The following is an 18,511-nucleotide window of genomic DNA, read 5'->3' on the forward strand; positions in this document are numbered from 1 at the left end:
ACCATGGATACTTTTCTATCCCAGGAGGCCACGCGAGAGGATACGTCATAAAAGAAGAAGAAGAAGAAGAAAAAGATACGTCATACTCAAACATGGCTGAACAAATGGAGAGTGTTTTCAAATGTGAGTATTAGCCTACAAACCAAATCGCATGTGTTGAATACTGTACAGTAAACTGTTGAATTGTTGAAGGTGCAAAGACGCTATATAATATGGTTCATTTGTGATTTTGCTGTAAATTACATTTTATTATCTATAGCTAACAGAGGAGCTTAAATAAATTAAGTAAGATTCGGGCTTCATATACAGTAGGGCTGAAACTGAAGCGCTTGCTGGCATACATCAAGATATGATTATGAAAAGACTCCAGCTCAGCGGTTGACCTACAAAAATTATCTTATCTTAAATAAATTACTAAATGTCTATTAAATATCTGGCAAGAAAATATTCTATAAGAATTGCAGATTACTACTACGTCTAATAGATATGAAATAGACATCTGAGTGATGTATGTGTACTATTGTTTAGGAGAAATTTTTTTTTTCATTAGACGAATGTCTAATACATTTAGATTAAGTAACTAAACATAAGTAATCTATTTCATTTGTCCATTAGTAGCCTACTGTTGAACAATTGTGGAACGTTTATGATGGATAAAAAGCTAGGTTACTTATCAGCAACAACCTCAGCATGTAAATGTAGTATTGAGCTCATAAATCACAGAGGTAACGTGAATCTTGTCTGGATGTTACAGGGACAGATGAACACACACGCAAACTTATCCGGTGGAGAGTGGCTCATGAAGCACTCTTCACCGGAAAGCGTAATGCTGCCATCAAAGGCTTTGAGTGAGTATACAGAAATGATTCAAAATCTATTTAATTGTTCATTTGTAGTATATTTCAGTTATTGTATTTTCAAACAGAGATATTGCAGCACTATTTTAATTCTTGATTTCTCTGCATTTGCTGCAGATCCTTTGTGGTGGAGCAGGACCTACATGGAAAGGCGACAGCGGCATTTGTAAAAAAAAATAAAAAAATGGGAAAACCTTAAACAGAAATACAAAGTAAGATCATTTTGTCACTTCTAATACAGAATTTAAATATTGTGATGTTAAAATGAATGCTTTTGTATCATGCTTGTGCATTTTTGCAGGATCTGAAATGTCCGCAGACAGGAAGGGGCACTGAGGATGGAGAGACCACAGCAGCATCCTGGAAGTGGATGAGGCAATTGGGGGCAGACCCTCCATAGGATGTTGCTGTGGCATCTTCGTCCTCGGTGAGCCCAGAGCCCTCAAGAGCCCGGAGAAGGCCTAATGACGTGATGGCATTATTTCGGGAGATGGAGGAGAGAGAGCGGAAAGCTGCTGAGAGGGAGGAGAGGCTTTGGAGGGAAATGGAGGAGAAGGAGGAACGACGAGAACAAGAGAGAAGAGAGAGAGAAGAAAGACAAGAAAGAGAAGTAAGAGAAAGAGAGGAGAGATGGCACCGGGAGGCAATTGAGAAGGAGGGAAGGAGAGAACGAGAAGTTACAGAAAGGGATGAACGATTTTTATTTGTCCTTGAAATCCTTGCTAAGAAATAAATTATGTGGAAAAAAAAAACTTCTTATGGTCATTTACACATGTGGGTTAATGTGAATATATATATATATACACAGTACTGTGCAACAACAACAACAAATGGTGGCCTAAGACTTTTGTACAATGTAAAACAAACTATTTCTAGGCAGTCACAGTACATTATAGACTTCTATAAATGTAGTCATACTTTTAGTTTGATAAAATTCATAAATTAAATATTTATGAAGTGATGAATCATTAGTGAATGTGTGGTGTAATGTAAAAAAAAAAACACACTTTAAAACAACAGTTTTATTGGAATTTATTAAATGACTTCTAAATGCATTCAGTGCTCATGCAGGGATTTTCAAGTCAGGTCATGGAGGGTTCAGTTCCAACACACCTGTCTGTAATTTGTTATTAATTGGTTTAAATTGATTCAGGTGTGTATAATTAGGGTTGAAAGCTCTGAACTTGAGACGGTTTACACAAACTACCTTAAGTTTTGCATTAACTACCCACTGTAAAATAGTGACTAAAGGGTTTGTGAACCCAAGCAAATAATTGAGTCATTATTTACTCACCTTCATGTTGTTTGATCCCTTTGTTTTTCCCTTTGAGATTTGTTTTCCTGAACACAAAAGGTGATTTTGGTCATGTGGTGATTTTGGTGATGTTGGTTTAATACAACATCAGTCAATGGACTTTCAGAAGATTCAAAAACATTATCAAATAATGCCAAGAAGCTTCTGATAGTTGGCCTCCATTGACTGATATTGTGTTAAACCAGCAGAACAAACTTGACAAAAATCCCCTTTTGTATTTAAACAATAAAAAATAAAACAGAGTAATGTAACGGCATGAAAGCAAGCAAATAATGGCTGTATTTATATGTTGAGGTGAACTAACCCTTTTTCCCACTAAGTAGAAATTGTAGTAAATGTATGTATTTTGTAGTAATACCTTGAAGAAATAAGCAGCTTTGAGCGTTTATGCCCGAGACTGTTTCTTTACAAAGATCCATCAAATTTATGCATTTGGCAGATGTTTTTATCCAAAGTGACTAAATGCATTTATTACAGGGACAATGACCCTGGACAAACCTGGAGTAAAGAGCCTTGCTGATCGACCAGCAATCTTCTGCTAACCATTTCAGTGGTTTAGCCCACTCCACCACAAAGGTAGTAAAGCTCTAACAAATATTTGCATGTAATTGTTAACCTATAAAATGACATTTGACAAGAAACGGAATGCTGACAACATGAATTGAAAAAAACAAACATTTTAATCTTCCTAAATATTTTAAAGGTAGTCATGCTCATGGAGAGCAGGCACAGGGATGTTTGGAGCAGACACCGCAGCAGCCAGATTGTCCCGCACATCATCTCCCACTCTTCGGCTCAGGGGGGCCGTCATCATGGTCATCCTCATCCTCTGGATCAACAATATCTCCATTGACCAGAGCGAGATTGTGAAGAACAGCACAGCACGCAACAACCTCAGGCACGAAGGCAGGGCTCACCTCCAAGGCCTTGAAGAAGATACAGCACCAGCGTGTCTTCAGCATCCCAAAAGCTCTCTCCACGATGTTACGGGCACGGGAGTGCTTGCTGTTGAAACGAGCCTGCACAGGGTTCTGTACAGGCTCTCTGTATGGCGTGATGAGGCAGATGGGGGCACTCAGGCAAGGATAGCCTCCATCTCCGAGGATGCATTTGCCTGCAGGTGGATAAAGGCCTTCAGCATACACAGGGCTGTTCCTCAGCACCCTGGCATCGTGCACAGACCCAGGATATCCCACAAAGACATCTAGGAATTTCCCCGGGTGATCAGGGATGGCCTGGAGTTGGATGGAGTGAAACAGCTTCCGGTTGAAATAACAGTGGGAGTTATTTGCTGGCGGTTTAATACGGATATGACAGCCGTCTATCGCACCAACTGCTCTGCTGAAAGCTGGTGATCCAGACAGCTGTGCAAATCCTGCTCCAACTGCCTCCAGGTCATCACCGGTTGGAAAGCAAATCACCCTCCTCAAAATTCCCATGATGGCCTTGCTTACTCTGTGCACAATGTCATGCACGGAGGTCTTGGGGATATCAAAGGTCTGCGACACCACCCTGTAAGATGCTGCATGGGCCAGGAACACAAGCACCTCGATGTCCCTTTCCCATCCATGGTCAGATTCCTGTCTGACTGCACCAATCAGGGACCTGATGGATGGAAGAGACAGGCGAAGGTGGGCACGGTGGTCAGCCGCTTCATCAATATAAAACTGCAGAATGGGAACAGCTCCATTGAGATGGCAGTAGGATGTGGGGTTCACCGCCTGTAAAAACATGATCGTTTATTAGAACAAAAAGCTTGAATAAAGCGATGTTTCATGTAGTATTGACTCATATATATGTATTTATTTATTGTGATTATTTATTTTATTCATTTACTTATTTTTATTCATGTTTCATATTGTTTTCAGTAAATAAAACAATTAATTTCATGCATTAATCATTGCTTGAATAAAAATGTATTATTCACATCAGCTGCAATTGTCTAGTGTGTCATATGACAATACAACAGTTTGCTTGTTTTACCAAAATAGATCATTTTCAATAAGAAAATGGGTAACACTTTACAATAAGGTACATTAGTTAACATTAGTTAACTACATAAGTTAACATTAACTACATAAGTTAACATTAACTACATTAGTTAACATTAACTAATAGTGAACTGCACTTATACAGCATTCATTCATCTTTGTTAATGTTAATTTCAACATTTACTAATAATTTATTAAAATCTTGTTAACATGAGTTAATGCACTGTGAACTAACATGAACAAACAATGAACAGCTTTATTTCTATTAACTAACATTAACAAATATTCATAAATACTGTAACAAATGTATTGCTATTTGTTCGTTCATGTTAGTTAATACATTAACTAATGTTTAATAAATTAACCTTATTGTAAAGTGTTACCAGAAAATGTTATATAAATAAGTGTTGGTCAGCATTAGTATTGTGCATAAGTGTTGGGGTGGGCTAGTAATGCAATTCATTCTGGGGTAGTCTTCATTTTTTAAGTAGTAATACTTGCCTTGTTTGAATATAAAATCATCAACCTTCTCCAAAGGCGAGATCTTCGAGCAGCTGCCCGATGTCTCCTTTGTGCACAAATTATTCTTCTAACTATTGATGACATGCCAACCATTTCAGACGCTGAACCGTTCTGGACTGGTTAGGTGGTACTGATGCAATCAGATGTCGGTGGTGCACACCTGTCGCTCATAACTTTTAAATTGTTGCGCTTGTGATAACGTCATAGGTCACATGATAACGTCAACATGGCGGATGAAACATGATTCATACTCAACGAGATTTGGCTATTAAGTACCTACTCTTTTAGCTCTCGTTAAGTAAGTACTTATTGAAAAGAAGTACCTACTCGTTGAGTATGCGGTTTCGAACGCAGCCTATGTTTTCGCTTTGCAGGACTTCACTCCAATCAATCTCTTTTAAAGCTATTTCAAGATTTTGTTGCTGATTTTTAGGGACTATATCACGCTAAGCAGTGGTTTTAAATGAATTTAAAAAGCATTTATTTGTTAGTTTTCTTGGAAAAAACAAATTACATTATGATCAGACAGCCCTGTCAACAGGTTATAATGTTTTAAAATGTGTAAACAATAGATCTATTCTAGTTTTAGAATGAGCGGTTATTCTAGTAGGCTGTTCTATCGGTTGTGTAAAGTTAAAATAGTCAAAAATCTGTTTTATTTTTTTTTCTTTCCTTCCTTTCATTCCAATTAATATTAAAATCTCCCATGATAATTACTTCCTTTTTCAAATCACAGTGGTTAAGAAGTTGTTTCAATTTGTCATAAAAATCCAACTTTGCTGAAGGTTTACGATACATACAAATTAAAATAAAAGACATTTGGGCAGAAAGTGAGATATCCACATGTGGCACGTGGTTCCTCATAACATATCTGTAGAGCTGCGGGCTGGGCGACACCCAACTCGTTATTACTTTTGTCGCCACAATGGGTCACCAGACAATTATTAAATGAACAAAACAGTAATTTTGGTGAAAGACAGAACATTTAATAGTAAAAAAAATGTTTACCCTGTTACATATACAATCAATATCACATTTGCAATTGTGCTGAAATTTGGGGTAAACACATCACTCTTTGTGTGATCATATCAATAATCATATTATTATAATAGTTTAAAACCCTCTATGGTACGCATTATGATATCAGTGAGAAAAAAAATATTTGTTATGTTTTTCCTGCTTAAAATTTGACACTATAGCAATATCAATAAACATTATCATAATTTTTTTATTTTTTTATTAATTATAAGTTTGTTGCCTCAAGGCAACATTGTACCACAATGGACCAATTGAAACATTTGACATTTTCATGAAGAAGAAAAAATAATATATTTATTGAAAACATCAATTTATTTAACTAAACACTTGAACAAACAGATTTATCAAGTTTTTATTGAATTACACATTTCATATTTAATAAAAAGTAACATTTATTATCCAGCTGTTGCCCTCAGGCAACATTGTACCATCGTGGAACGCAAGTACTACAAACCATTATATCATCAAGTTATCATATCAAAACATTAAAAAACATCAAAACATGCTGTGTCAAGGTAAAACATTTACAATCACTATAACATTATCCTAATATGAAGGCCAGGCCTCAACAACAGCAAGATCAAACATTTGGAAGACCTCCCCGGCCGACCTAATGACCCGTGTGGGGTCCTCCAGGGGCCCGTCGGGAACCCCCCGAAATACGAGACCCCTACAAGTCCCACTAACCCTCTATTTGTCCGATTGCCCACTATAGTAGACAAATGTCCTGTTGACCCCACCACCGGTCTCAAGCCACGCCCCCGTCCCACTAACCCACTATTTGTCCGATTGCCCACTGTAGTGGCCAAATGTTCCGTTGACCCTCCCTGACTTGTCCCAAGCCACGCCCCCATCCCACTAACCCACTATTTGTCCGATTGCCCACTGTAGTGGCCAAATGTCCCGTTGACCCTCTCTGACTTGTCCCAAGCCACGCCCCCATCCCACTAACCCACTATTTGTCCGATTGCCCACTGTAGTGGCCAAATGTCCCGTTGACCCTCCCTGACTTGTCCCAAGCCATGCCCCCGTCCCATGGACCCGCTATTTGTCCAATTGCCCACTATAGTGGCCAAATGTCCTGTTCACCCTGACCGGCTCCAAGCCATGCCCCTGTCCCACTAACCCATTTGTCCGATTGCCCACTATAGTAGGCACATGTCCCGTTGACCCCCCTGACCAGTCCCAAGCCCTGTCCCACAAACCCACTATTTGTCCGATTACCCACTATAGAGGCCAAATACCCCATCGACCCCCGCTGACCACTCCCAAGCCACGCCCCTTTCCCACGAACCCACTATTTGTCCGATTACCCACTATAGTGGCCAGATGTCCCGTCGAACCATGCCAAGTTTTCAGTTTGCAAAAATACAGATACATTTAGATAATTCAAACTCTTTTCCTTACAAATAAAATTGTCATGATTCTGCCTTCTAGTCTTTGATTTTCCCTGGTCTTGAGGCAGGATCATGACAGACCCATGTTTTATGTGTAAGCACATGGCCATTTGTTTGGGCTGTGTGCTTGCGTTGTCTTGTCACCTCACCCCGCCCCCTTGTTATCTCATCTTGTAATCATTAGATCGTTGCTTTCACCTGTGTTCCTGATTAGTTTGCTCCCTATTTAATCCCCTCATGTTTTCTGTCCTGTGTCGGTACATTGTCTAACATTGTGAAACGTTGCATGTTAAACGCTGTGAGTACTTCGTCAGAAATCTGTTTAATGAGAATTGCTCTCCTCAGTCCTGTTTTGCCCCCTCGTGGGTTTTGTTTTCTGTTTTGTGTCGAAATAAACCTGAGTGTCTGCATATCCTCTGCGTTTGGGTTCTCTCCCTTCAATCCCATGACAAAAATATAATTGTATTCATACGTAGTATGCCTGGCATGGCCTTATGTGATTCCATTATGGTACAATGTTGCCTCGAGGCAACAAGCAGTTTTATGTAATTTCCTTTGATAAATTTGATGATATATAATGTAAAGTTTTTTGAAAATACTTCTTTACTTACCAATGAAGGTGACTCTGATTTTTTGTGGCTGATTATTTGGACAGAAATTAATGAAAAATGCCCTTTTCAGTGGAGAAAATATGGAGCCATGTGACATGTGCACATGTGTTGAAAGAGGGAACTAAATGTACCTCTGTGGGTCATGTGACCACTCTTTTGCATTTTCTTTGGTTAGTATTTGAGTTCCCCTCCCCTTAGAGAGCATTGAACAATTACATTTATTATGTTTTTATAAAAAAAAAGCTAAAATAGACTATGTTGCCTGGAGGCAACACCGTACCATAGTTAACAATAAATAAAATATAATAAATATTTAAATATTATAAAATAAATATAATAACAATATTGTTATTATAATAAATTATAATATTACTAATCTGTTTGCCAGATCTGGGCCACAAGCAGGCCATAGCAATGCCACATGTCAGCCAAGAGCAAATAAATAAACCAGAACTGGACCTTATCTGAGCCACAAAACCTGAGTATATTATATATGTCATGTTTAATATAATCGTGACAGACCCTCCCTGGTGCATTTCTGATTCCCTAATGCTTCGAGCACTTCAGGACGCTCCCTTCGAGCCTCTGCAGTCAGTATACTTAAAGCTTCTGGTTATGAAGACTTTGTTGCTGGTTTGTGTACTTTTGTTGCATTGGCCTCCATCAAGAGGGTAGGGGACCTGCAGGCATTTTCGGTTGACGAATCGTGCCTAGAGTTCAGGACAGGTGACAGCCACGTTATCCTAAGATCCCGGCCTGGCTATGTGCCCAAGGTTCCTACCACTCCCTTCAGGAACCAGGTGGTGAACCTGCAAGCGCTTCCCCTGGAGGAGGCAGACCCAGCCCTGGCTGTTCTCTGTCCCGTTTCAGGGAAAGGCTGCCTCGAGCTCGCTCAACAAGAAGATCTGCATCTGTATATCTGTAGAGCTGCGGGCTGGGCGACACCCAACTCGTTCGCTAGGTTTTATAGCCTACGCTTAGAGCCGGTTTCCTCCTGTGTACTCACCTCAAATGGGTAGAAACACAGAGAGGCGCGTCATGTCTCCAGAGTGAAAAACCTGTCGAGTCCTCTGTCACCCTCGGCAGCCGGACGTGCTGGAGCGTCTGTTACCAGGCCTTTATCCCGCTGAATCCTTGAGAACCGGGTCTATGCTGGGTCCCATATGTGCAACCCTGCGGGGATCCCATATGTTATTTTTTTGAAGCCTGTCTCTTTCCCTTGGCTCTTGGAAGGAGCTCATCTATTAGGAGATTGGTGTCACACCAGTAATTCCATATGCAAACTACCCCACAAGGTTAGTCCATATGTTATCTCCAACATCCCAGTTTTGTGTTTTTTTTTGTTTGTTTTTTGTGAAAGATGAGTTTAGAAATCCTTCATAACTGATTGTGTGGCACTGCTTGTTCTTTTGCTGTAAATCACAGTGGTGGGGATATAAATAAGGGCTGTCAATCAAATGAAAAATTTAGTCAGTGATTAATTAATCTAAATCTGGCTAACGTAATGCCTGGTGTCCATTTTTAGCATTGCTAACGCAAATGACTGGAGTTTCCACTCAGTCAATGATGTGTGCCGTAACACCAAGGTAACTGTGATTGCTAACTGAAGTCCAGTGATCCACTGTCAGCGCTCCCACCAATACATCTCCGTATGCTTTGTTTTCAGTGTCGTACAACTGCTGGATTTTTAACATAATGGTGTTTCGCGATGGCGGGTTATATGTTATGTCTGAAGAGGCTAGGTCTTCTATCACGGAAACTGGTCTGCAGGACATTGCGATCCATTTAGCAAGGGAATCGCTCAGTCGGTCACATTCAGATTTTCTAAGTTTGAGTTTCAGTGTTTGCTCCAGTGTGGTTTGAAGATGACGCTGACTGCTAGAGTTGGTATCACGGGACATCGTACCTCTGGATTAACATTAACTCCCGGATGCTTTGCATTGATGTGGTACTTTTGAGTTGACAAATTCCTTGCTGCAGAAACGACTTTATTTTTTATCAACACTTCCATCAGGCCGTTTTTTATAAGTAAATGTTCCATCAATGATCCAGGCAGCGCCAGCGCGTTCTCGTCTCCCTCCTTCATTTTACAGTCGAGTGGTGGCTAGAACGTCTCAAGGTCAATATGGAATGGATTAATCTGCGTTATTTATTTTAACACGTTATTTTTTCTCTGATTAATTAATCGAGATTAACACGTTTTTTTGACAGCCCTAATATAAATATAATATTAAGGTGTATTAATATAACAGATTTTTGATGAGAGATTAGACACTGGAAAAGTTCAGTGAATGAGGTTATTGCTAGAGTTGAGCCGGATAATCGGCTGAAACGAGTATCCGGTACGGATAAAGCACTTTTGTCGAGTACGAGTATTATACGAGTAATACGAGTCAATATCTGTGCTCGGATAAAAAACATTTAAAAAAAAGAAAGTTATGTTGAGATTAGGGCTGGGCGATATATATCGATATAAAGAATATATCTATTTTAAATGCAATATATATCTATTTTAAATGCAATATGGAATTAGACCATATCGCATATCGATATAATTCAAATTTGCGCTGTGATCCTTGCTCCAAGCCAGCTGACCCGGAGCTCTCTGCACTGCTCCCCGCGCCCCCGCCCCTTCTTTTCCACTTTGCGTGCGTGTTTATAGCATGTTATGTTATAACATGAAATAAAGTCTTTCACCTCAGAAAAACAGACTTTCTTGTCCTGTCAGCCGTTATACTGTAGTCGTAGCGCACACACAATTGCACGCGCAAATGCGGCGGCGCGCGCTGTGTTTCGCCATAGTCTATGTGTATCCGTTTCTCAGTTCACCGTTTTTACAGTGTATGGCTAAAATATCTGATTTCGTCTACATCGAACGCACATGGCACCCTTTAGCGTCAATATGAGACGCAGATAGAAATGGGCCAGAAGGCGCCTCCTAGCGGTCTAACCCTATCCCTACACTACCTAAACCTACCCATAACCGAACAAAGCTCTGTGCGTCTCATATTGACGCTAAAGGGTGCCATGTGCGTTCGATGTAGACGAAATGTCAAAAGCGTCAGTATTATGACGCCCAAGGATGATAATGCGTTGGAAAAACAGTACAGTATGTATGAATAGAGACAAATGTTCAATTTGTCATTTCCATGACGCAGTTAATCATCTATAAATATTCTTGTGTTAACAGGTTTCTGAGCTCGAAGGTGTGTAGAGCCATCTGAATAGTTATGACCTTTTGAGAGAATTTGAAGAATGAAATAGGCATTTGAAAGTGAATGACAGTCACACAAACAGATTTACAAAACAAAAGTTTCCAGTATGTCACATTATACCGGGGTGAAATATACCTTAAACGTATAATCTGCTTTTCATAAATGCACACTGAAAATAAATTAAATAAAAGGAAAACACAGATTGTCTGATTTACTCACATTATTTGTCATCTACACAACAGATGTGTTTCTCTTCAAAACTTAATTTATTTACTTTTTATTTACTGTAAATCTAAAATGTACAGGGTGTCTACTAGGTTAAATTATATAGGGTGAATATGAACTAATGAAGTCTGTTAAACAGCACTTGAAAATGTTATTTTTTTTATTTATTTTTTATTTTTATTTTTTTCTTGACTTTATTGAAATTGTAGTTGCCATTGTGCTTTTCATTGGACTTAATGGGGAGAGTATAAAATGTTCAAATATGTATTTTACAGGTATGTGATTTTGGCCAAGATGAGACTTGAGTGCATTTAATGTTCAATTATCTTGGTATTTAGAACCATTTCAATTACACTTAGATAGAACTGTGGGAAGAGTGGAGCTTTTATAGACTCGAATATCCTCATTGTTGTTATATTGATATTGGCATCATGGTATAATTCCCCTGGAAACTGCTATTTCTGTAGAAGGCCGTCTGGTTTTTCCTGTTGTGTGTACAAATTCCAGTTATGCATATGCTCTGCATACCTCCAGCCTGAAATCCTGTCAACAGAACAATATTTAAAGATGATCTATTACCTTCATGTTTCACCCAAATCTGCCAAAGCTGCCAATGAAAAGCTTAGAAGAACCTTTTTTCTGAAACAATACGAGTCAGAGGTGGGGTGGGGCAGAGAACAGAGGTGGGGTGGGGTGCTTTACATTCCATTAGAAAGCTGACAGTCGTGGAAACAGCAGTCAGATCACAGACCAGAACAGAAGTATGAAGTTTAACACAGCGTTGAGTGTTGCTGGAATCATACTTCTCTACATAGCAGGTAGGATCTTACAAAAAAGTCGATAACAAGACAAAATTAGATGTAAATTTAATAATGTTTTTTTTCAATTATTTAATAACTGACAACAAGGCATTTAATTCCTGAGAACATTTGTAAACACTCTTGCCAATGTATGTTTCTCATGATTGTAAAAACCTTTGGATCTGAAGACTTAACCCTTGTGCATCCTTGAGGACATTTTTGTCCTTTTCAGTTTCATTTTTTTTATCACTTTGCCTGTGTTAATGCTAACTGCATAAAATTTGGCACAGGTGTGTATTTTTATTGGAATTTTACTATTTCATCACCATTTCCTAAAAAATCTATTTTGCACTAGTTACACAAAATACTTCCTCTCAGCGCCTTTTGGACAAAAATGGCCCCATTGAAACCCATTAAAACTGAATTTTTTAATCCCTGTGCCGTTTAACTATAAAATGATGCAATCTTTTTTAATAGGCTTTCATTCTGTTGGCAAGGCTTCAAAATTGACATTTAAAAAAAAAAATATCAGATGGTACCATTTTTTCAGGTTAGGCCTATAAAGCAAATACTCGCTTTATTCCTGTTTTCTGCTTCGGCATATTATAGAGCCAACTGGATAAATTATGCAACGATAATTGTATGCGTGTGTTGGTATGGATGTCAGAGTGTGGTTGGTATGTGTGCTATAAAAAAAAAAGTGTTTGTGTGCATGTGTGTGTTTGTAGTATTGAGAGAGAAAAACTCAACTGCAAATAACAAAGCCAATCACTGTGTTCACCAGTGGAGTTTTGCTGGGATCCAATGGGGAAAGTTTGGTACTGCGCCCAAACAAAATCTTACTGAAAGCTAATTTTTTGAGATATCAACCTCAAATTTGGAACACAACTTATTTAGATTTATGGCTTTGATTTTCTAGCCGTTTTAGAGTTCAACTTGTTTCATAAAATATATATTTTATATAAAATAATATTCAGAAATAATTTTCATAAACTTAAACCTATATAACTTTCTTTTTTTTTTTACTTATAAAAAAAATTGAACTTCAGCAATAATCTGCAAAGGGTATTCTTTAAAATGATACCAAAGTTAAGTCTGTGCTCCCAAGCTTCAACTTTTTATGACAGTTTTTTGACATGGACATTTTTGTCCTCTTTGGACCAATGAGTAACTTTTTTAAATTGATGCACAAGGGTTAAGGTTGAATGCTTGAAATTGGTTCTGTAGATAAACACAAATTCTGCATTTGTATGAATTTCTTTACAAATGCATAATTTATGTATTTAGATGGGTTTAATTCACGTAAATTCAAGGGTCACAAGAATTAGGATGCAGTTGGTATGAAGTTGCAGCAATTTGTTTCATATTTAGTTCTCTGCATAAATTCCGTACTATTATTACTTTGATATTATTCTGGTTTAATTCACTAAAATGTGGAAAATAATAAAGAATGAATAGTGTCCAAACGTTTATGAAGCACACTTATTTGATATATACTGTAAAATACTGTAAATATGCTGTAAACTACTCGCGCATTGTTTGAAAACGCATAAGACGACAGGCACATAGTTATTTTATATTCAGTAACTACAGATGATACATATAGATGATTTAGGTTGTTTAAATATAGCTACATTTTGGGGTTTGGGTCCTGTTCCATCCATCCATTCATCCATCCATCCATAGAAACCCACAAGTGTCTAGTTCACATCTGCACTGCTTCTGAAACTGAACTAATTTAGGTTAATTATTTAAATGATTTCATAGTCATGAAATTAATATACAGTTTTTTGGGGGCTTAAATCCATAAACGCCCTTATTCAGGTGAAATATTTGATCTTGTTTTCGTGGCAGTATGTGCCAGCGCTGATGTAAAAGGCAAAACCGTCACAGTTCATGGGTCTTTGTTCATCTTGTGTTTCTGTCTATGGTCTGATTGTTGATCAGCGTTGCTGGGCAACTCATTACGCTGAAGAATTAATCAGGCCAACCTCACCTGACACACATTATCTCTCGCTAGATCTACACTGTAAAAAATTACCGGTACATCCCCAAGTCAAAAATTTCTAGTGACTGGTCACATCTAAATTTTTCAATTAGTCTGACATATTATTTCTCATTGAGCCAATGTTAACAGACTATTGCACTTGGGCCAATTTAAAAATTTAGATGTGACCAGTCACTAGAAAATTTTGACTTGGAGAGGTTAGAATTTTTTTACAGTGTACCCTTGTGTTGCCGTCAGTCTTTGTCAGGTCGTTGTTTGGCTCTTGCTGTCGTGTGTGTAGTTCCTGTTCCAGTTTTGTCTCTGGTTTATGTTGGATCACCTGCTGGAATTACCGATCAGCAGGTTGAGCCACTTGCCCACTGCAGTCCGTTCCTCGCTGCCAAAGCCCGTCAGCTACCGCCAGCAGTCAGTTTATCAGCTCTGTCCAATGGTTCTCTACTTACTTTGTCTTTGTCTTTGTCTACCCACACAGGTTCCCTCTGCCAGTTAGATGGTAAGTTGTAATAATGACCATAAAACTCAAAGTATGTGTCTTCTATGTCTGTGAAGCATTTTAACAAGGAAATCTCATTTCTTGCTCTCTCTCTACAGTATGTGGACGAGCCCCCCTCAATAACAGGGTTGCTGGAGGGGAGAATGCGACGGCGGGGGCTTGGCCGTGGCAAGTCAGCATTCATAACTTAGCTCTTCGCCATATCTGTGGCGGGACTCTAATCACCAAAGACTGGGTTTTATCTGCAGCTCGTTGCTTCCTGAGGTATGATGTTTAACACTTTAGATACACTTATAAATCGTTAATATTGGTATTAAAGCATTCTTTATCTATTTACAGACTGAATGAATCTCAAATTGTGATGCACTTTGGGCTTCTGAGCCAGTTCGGCTCAAACCCTTATGAGACAAACAGGACAGCGAGTCGAATCATCAGACATCCAAACTATGACTTTTCCATAGTTGACAGCAACATAGCACTGGTCCAGCTCTCCTCTTCTGTGACTTTCTCTGATTACATTAAGCCTGTGTGTCTGCCAGCGGCTGGTAGTGTATTATCTACAGGTACAGAGAGCTGGGGCACTGGATGGGGCACCGGCGGTGAGTGAACAAATGTGAAGCTTGCCAGTTAACTGAACACAAACAATACTGTAAACCTCAACAATTTACCTAGAATTGGTTTTTAAAAGCCATACAAATGTGTCCTCTGATCTGTGTCACAGGCCAGTTTTTTGATATACTGCAGGAGGAGATGATCTCAATTGTGAACGACAGTGACTGTTATAATATTTATGGACCGATTATCACAAGCAATATGATTTGTGCTGGACTGGTAAATCAGGGAGCGAAAAGAATATGTTCGGTAAGATACCAGTCATTCATTTCCACCTTTTTTATTCCAAAGCAATTTATAAAACACTACTCACCAGTTTCTGGTCATCTGCAAACTTTACCTGTTAACCTAGTTGCTTAATTAAGCCCAGTTCACGCCACTGATCATGAATTCGTAAACTACTACTTCATCATTTAAAAATAGAGACTCCGCAAGCTTTGTAAAGACATTTGTCTAAAGTCTGTGTGACAAGCATTCGCTGAGTTACAGATCATTTTTTGCCACGTTTCAGAATGAACTTCACATTGAGAGAGACGGCAGATCGTGCATCATGTTTATTTCCTTTATTTTATGAAAAAAAAGCATTTTGTTTTTATTATGAGCGCACACAAATAAAAGAAGACATTTAACAGTTTTGAATGATGTATAACACTTATATGTAAGATCAGAATCAACAGAGTATTTTGAGTCTCTTTTGCACTGATAAGAAAAAAAGTGCGACCACCGACCCAGGGGGTTCAGAAGAGGATCTATGACCTCTGGGAGCATCTCTTTCAGGAGCTTAGTCGGTATAGGGTCTAACATACATGTTGTTGATTTAGATGATTTAACGAGTTTAGACAATTCTTCCTCCCCTATAGTAATGGATGAATGAGAATTTTCCTCAGGGAGACTACAAGTCTGATGCGATACTGTAGAAGACGGTTGCATAGTTCTAATTTTCTCTCTAATATTATCAATCTTGTAAGTGAAGAAGTTCATAAAGTCATTACTGATGTGCTGCTTGGAAACTTCTTGGCTTGAAGCTTTATTTTTTGTTAGTTTAGCCACCGTTTCAAATAAATTTCTTGGGTTGTGTTTATTTTCTTCTAATAGGGTTGAAAAATAAGCAGATCTAGAAGTTTTAAGGCCTCTCTGTATGCAGGCTACACTATTGCATACTTGTGTCTGTAACAGTTGTTCACTATATATTGTCAGAGATATAAATGCTGAATGTTTGTCAATACAGACCGACTCTGGAGGTCCAATGGTCAGTAGGAAAGGCTCCCTGTGGATTGAGTTTGGCATTGTGAGTCAAAGTAGAGGATGTGACCCCAAATATCCTGGTATATACATCCGAGTTTCTCAGTACCAGGACTGGATCAAGTCTTACATGGGCAGCAACCCACCTGGATTTGTCGAATTCAACGTTGAAAAGCTAACATCCAACTCCAACTTCGGAAGCGTACTCAACCTCCTCTTATTTTCCCTTTCTCTCACATTCTCCATCATTCCTTTCACCTTCTCCCTCTATCTCGCTTCCTAAATATTGTATGAAGAATAATTATCAGGGCTCTTTGATGAAGTGGACATTTGTGCTGTACATACTCTCATAAATATGTTGTATTGCTATTTTTATAATTTATTCTTTATCTTTTTAAAAACGTACTATTCTTGAAAACTCTCTTATTGACATTATAAGAGATTAAGATTTTTTTGCATTATTGTTATGGTTATTCAACCCTCACTCTCAAACAGTGAAATACAGAAATGAGCGTGACGGGACCGCACTGTTTCTAGATTTGGACCAGTGACCAGAAGATTCGACTCGCTCAAGAGACGGTGTCAACAACAAGGGGAGAAGGAAATGGTGACAACACTGGCTGCGTTAGAAACAGGCATGATGCATTTTAGGAAAATGATAAATAAAAATATTTAAAATAAAACAGTGAAATTCAAAACACCATCACCACATAACACAAAGGAAAATAATGATCATGGCAGTAAAGACTTGTTCCAAACAAATTAAATGTTACCTTTTTATAACCCTTAATTATGTAGATTTATATTTCCTATTTAGTTAGTAACTATTATTAATTGTTTCTCTCTTTTTTTGTGACCTATTTAGATTCAAGCAAATAAAGTTAATTGACCCTTACTCTATTAATGTGTGTATACAATTTATTTTTACCTATTTATTCAAATTGTTTCTAATTGGCTTATTTAATGTAGAGAATAATTTTACATTTGAATACAATTCTTCCAAATGATAACCCTTTGAAACGCCCTTTTTGCTCTTGTTCTCCAGAAAAAAAAGATATATATATATATATATATATATATATATATATATATATATATATATATATATATATATATAAATAATAATATATATACCAATAATTAAATGAAATACAATACAGTAGAATTTGAAAGTAGAAAATAACAGTAGGGAAAATAAAATCACAATAAATCAAATTTACTGCTCACAATAGCAGTCTCAATATGAATTAGATTTCACGGTAACACTTTATAATAACTGCACGCTATTAATCATTAGTTAAGCATTAGTAAACAGTTAATTCATCATTTATAAAGCATTAATAGACATTAACAAGCAGTTTATAAATACAGTTATAAATGCAGTATTCTTAATTTATAAGCATGTCTATAATGTGTTTAATAATTGTGTTTTCATACTTAATTAATGATCAATTTATCATTTCTAAATGAAGTATTTCATTATTTACAAACCGGTTATTTAGGAGTTGTCAGTGGTTCATAAGATCACTTAGAAAGTGTAAGTAAATTATTAATAAACTGTTTAAATACATATTATTATTCAGACATATAGTAATAGTTACTTAGTGTGTTAATAAACTAGTATACAATTAACATGTATTTCTACTGTAATTCAGGGTTAATTCGGGTAGTTATAAAGCATTTAGTAGTGGTCAGTTCACTATGTTTGTGAGCTAATCTAAAGTGAGGACTAGTTATGCTTTGTAAAGCGTTTATAAAGAAGATTTAAAGGCTGTTAATATTTTTATGTTCTGTATCGCTGTGTTGTATTTGTTTACTTTTTCTGTTTAGAAGAAAACTGAGTCTTTAAATCTCCTTTATAAATGCTTTACAAAGCATAACTAGTCCTCACTTTAGATTAGCTCACAAACATAGTTAACTGACCACTACTAAATGCTTTATAACTACCTGAATCTACTACATTTACTTACACTTTCTAAGTGATCTTATTAGCCACTGACAACTCCTAAATAACCGGTTTGTAAATAATGCTATACTTCATTTAAAAATGATAAAGTGATCATTAATAAATTAAGAAAATACAATTATTAAACACATTATAGACATGCTTATAAATCAAGAATACAGCATTTATAACTGTATTTATAAACTGCTTATTAATGTATATTAATGCTTTATAAATGAT

The 18,511-nt window shown here is 37.4% G+C and overlaps 1 protein-coding gene across 1 annotated transcript; it reads left to right on the plus strand.

Annotated features, from left to right (window-relative positions):
• Positions 1–11,887: 11,887 nt before the first annotated feature.
• On the plus strand, positions 11,888–17,226 carry LOC309501972 (chymotrypsin-like protease CTRL-1). The gene is made up of 6 exons (XM_082174272.1): positions 11,888–11,989; positions 14,452–14,472; positions 14,571–14,736; positions 14,812–15,071; positions 15,194–15,333; positions 16,313–17,226. Exons 1-6 carry the CDS (start codon positions 11,935–11,937, stop codon positions 16,607–16,609), a joined length of 939 nt encoding a protein of 312 aa, XP_082030398.1. The 5' UTR covers positions 11,888–11,934; the 3' UTR covers positions 16,610–17,226.
• The last annotated feature ends 1,285 nt before the right edge of the window (positions 17,227–18,511 follow it).

This window comes from Leuciscus leuciscus (assembly GCF_965113295.1).
Source record: "Leuciscus leuciscus genome assembly, chromosome: 1".
Classification (NCBI taxonomy): domain Eukaryota; kingdom Metazoa; phylum Chordata; class Actinopteri; order Cypriniformes; family Leuciscidae; genus Leuciscus; species Leuciscus leuciscus.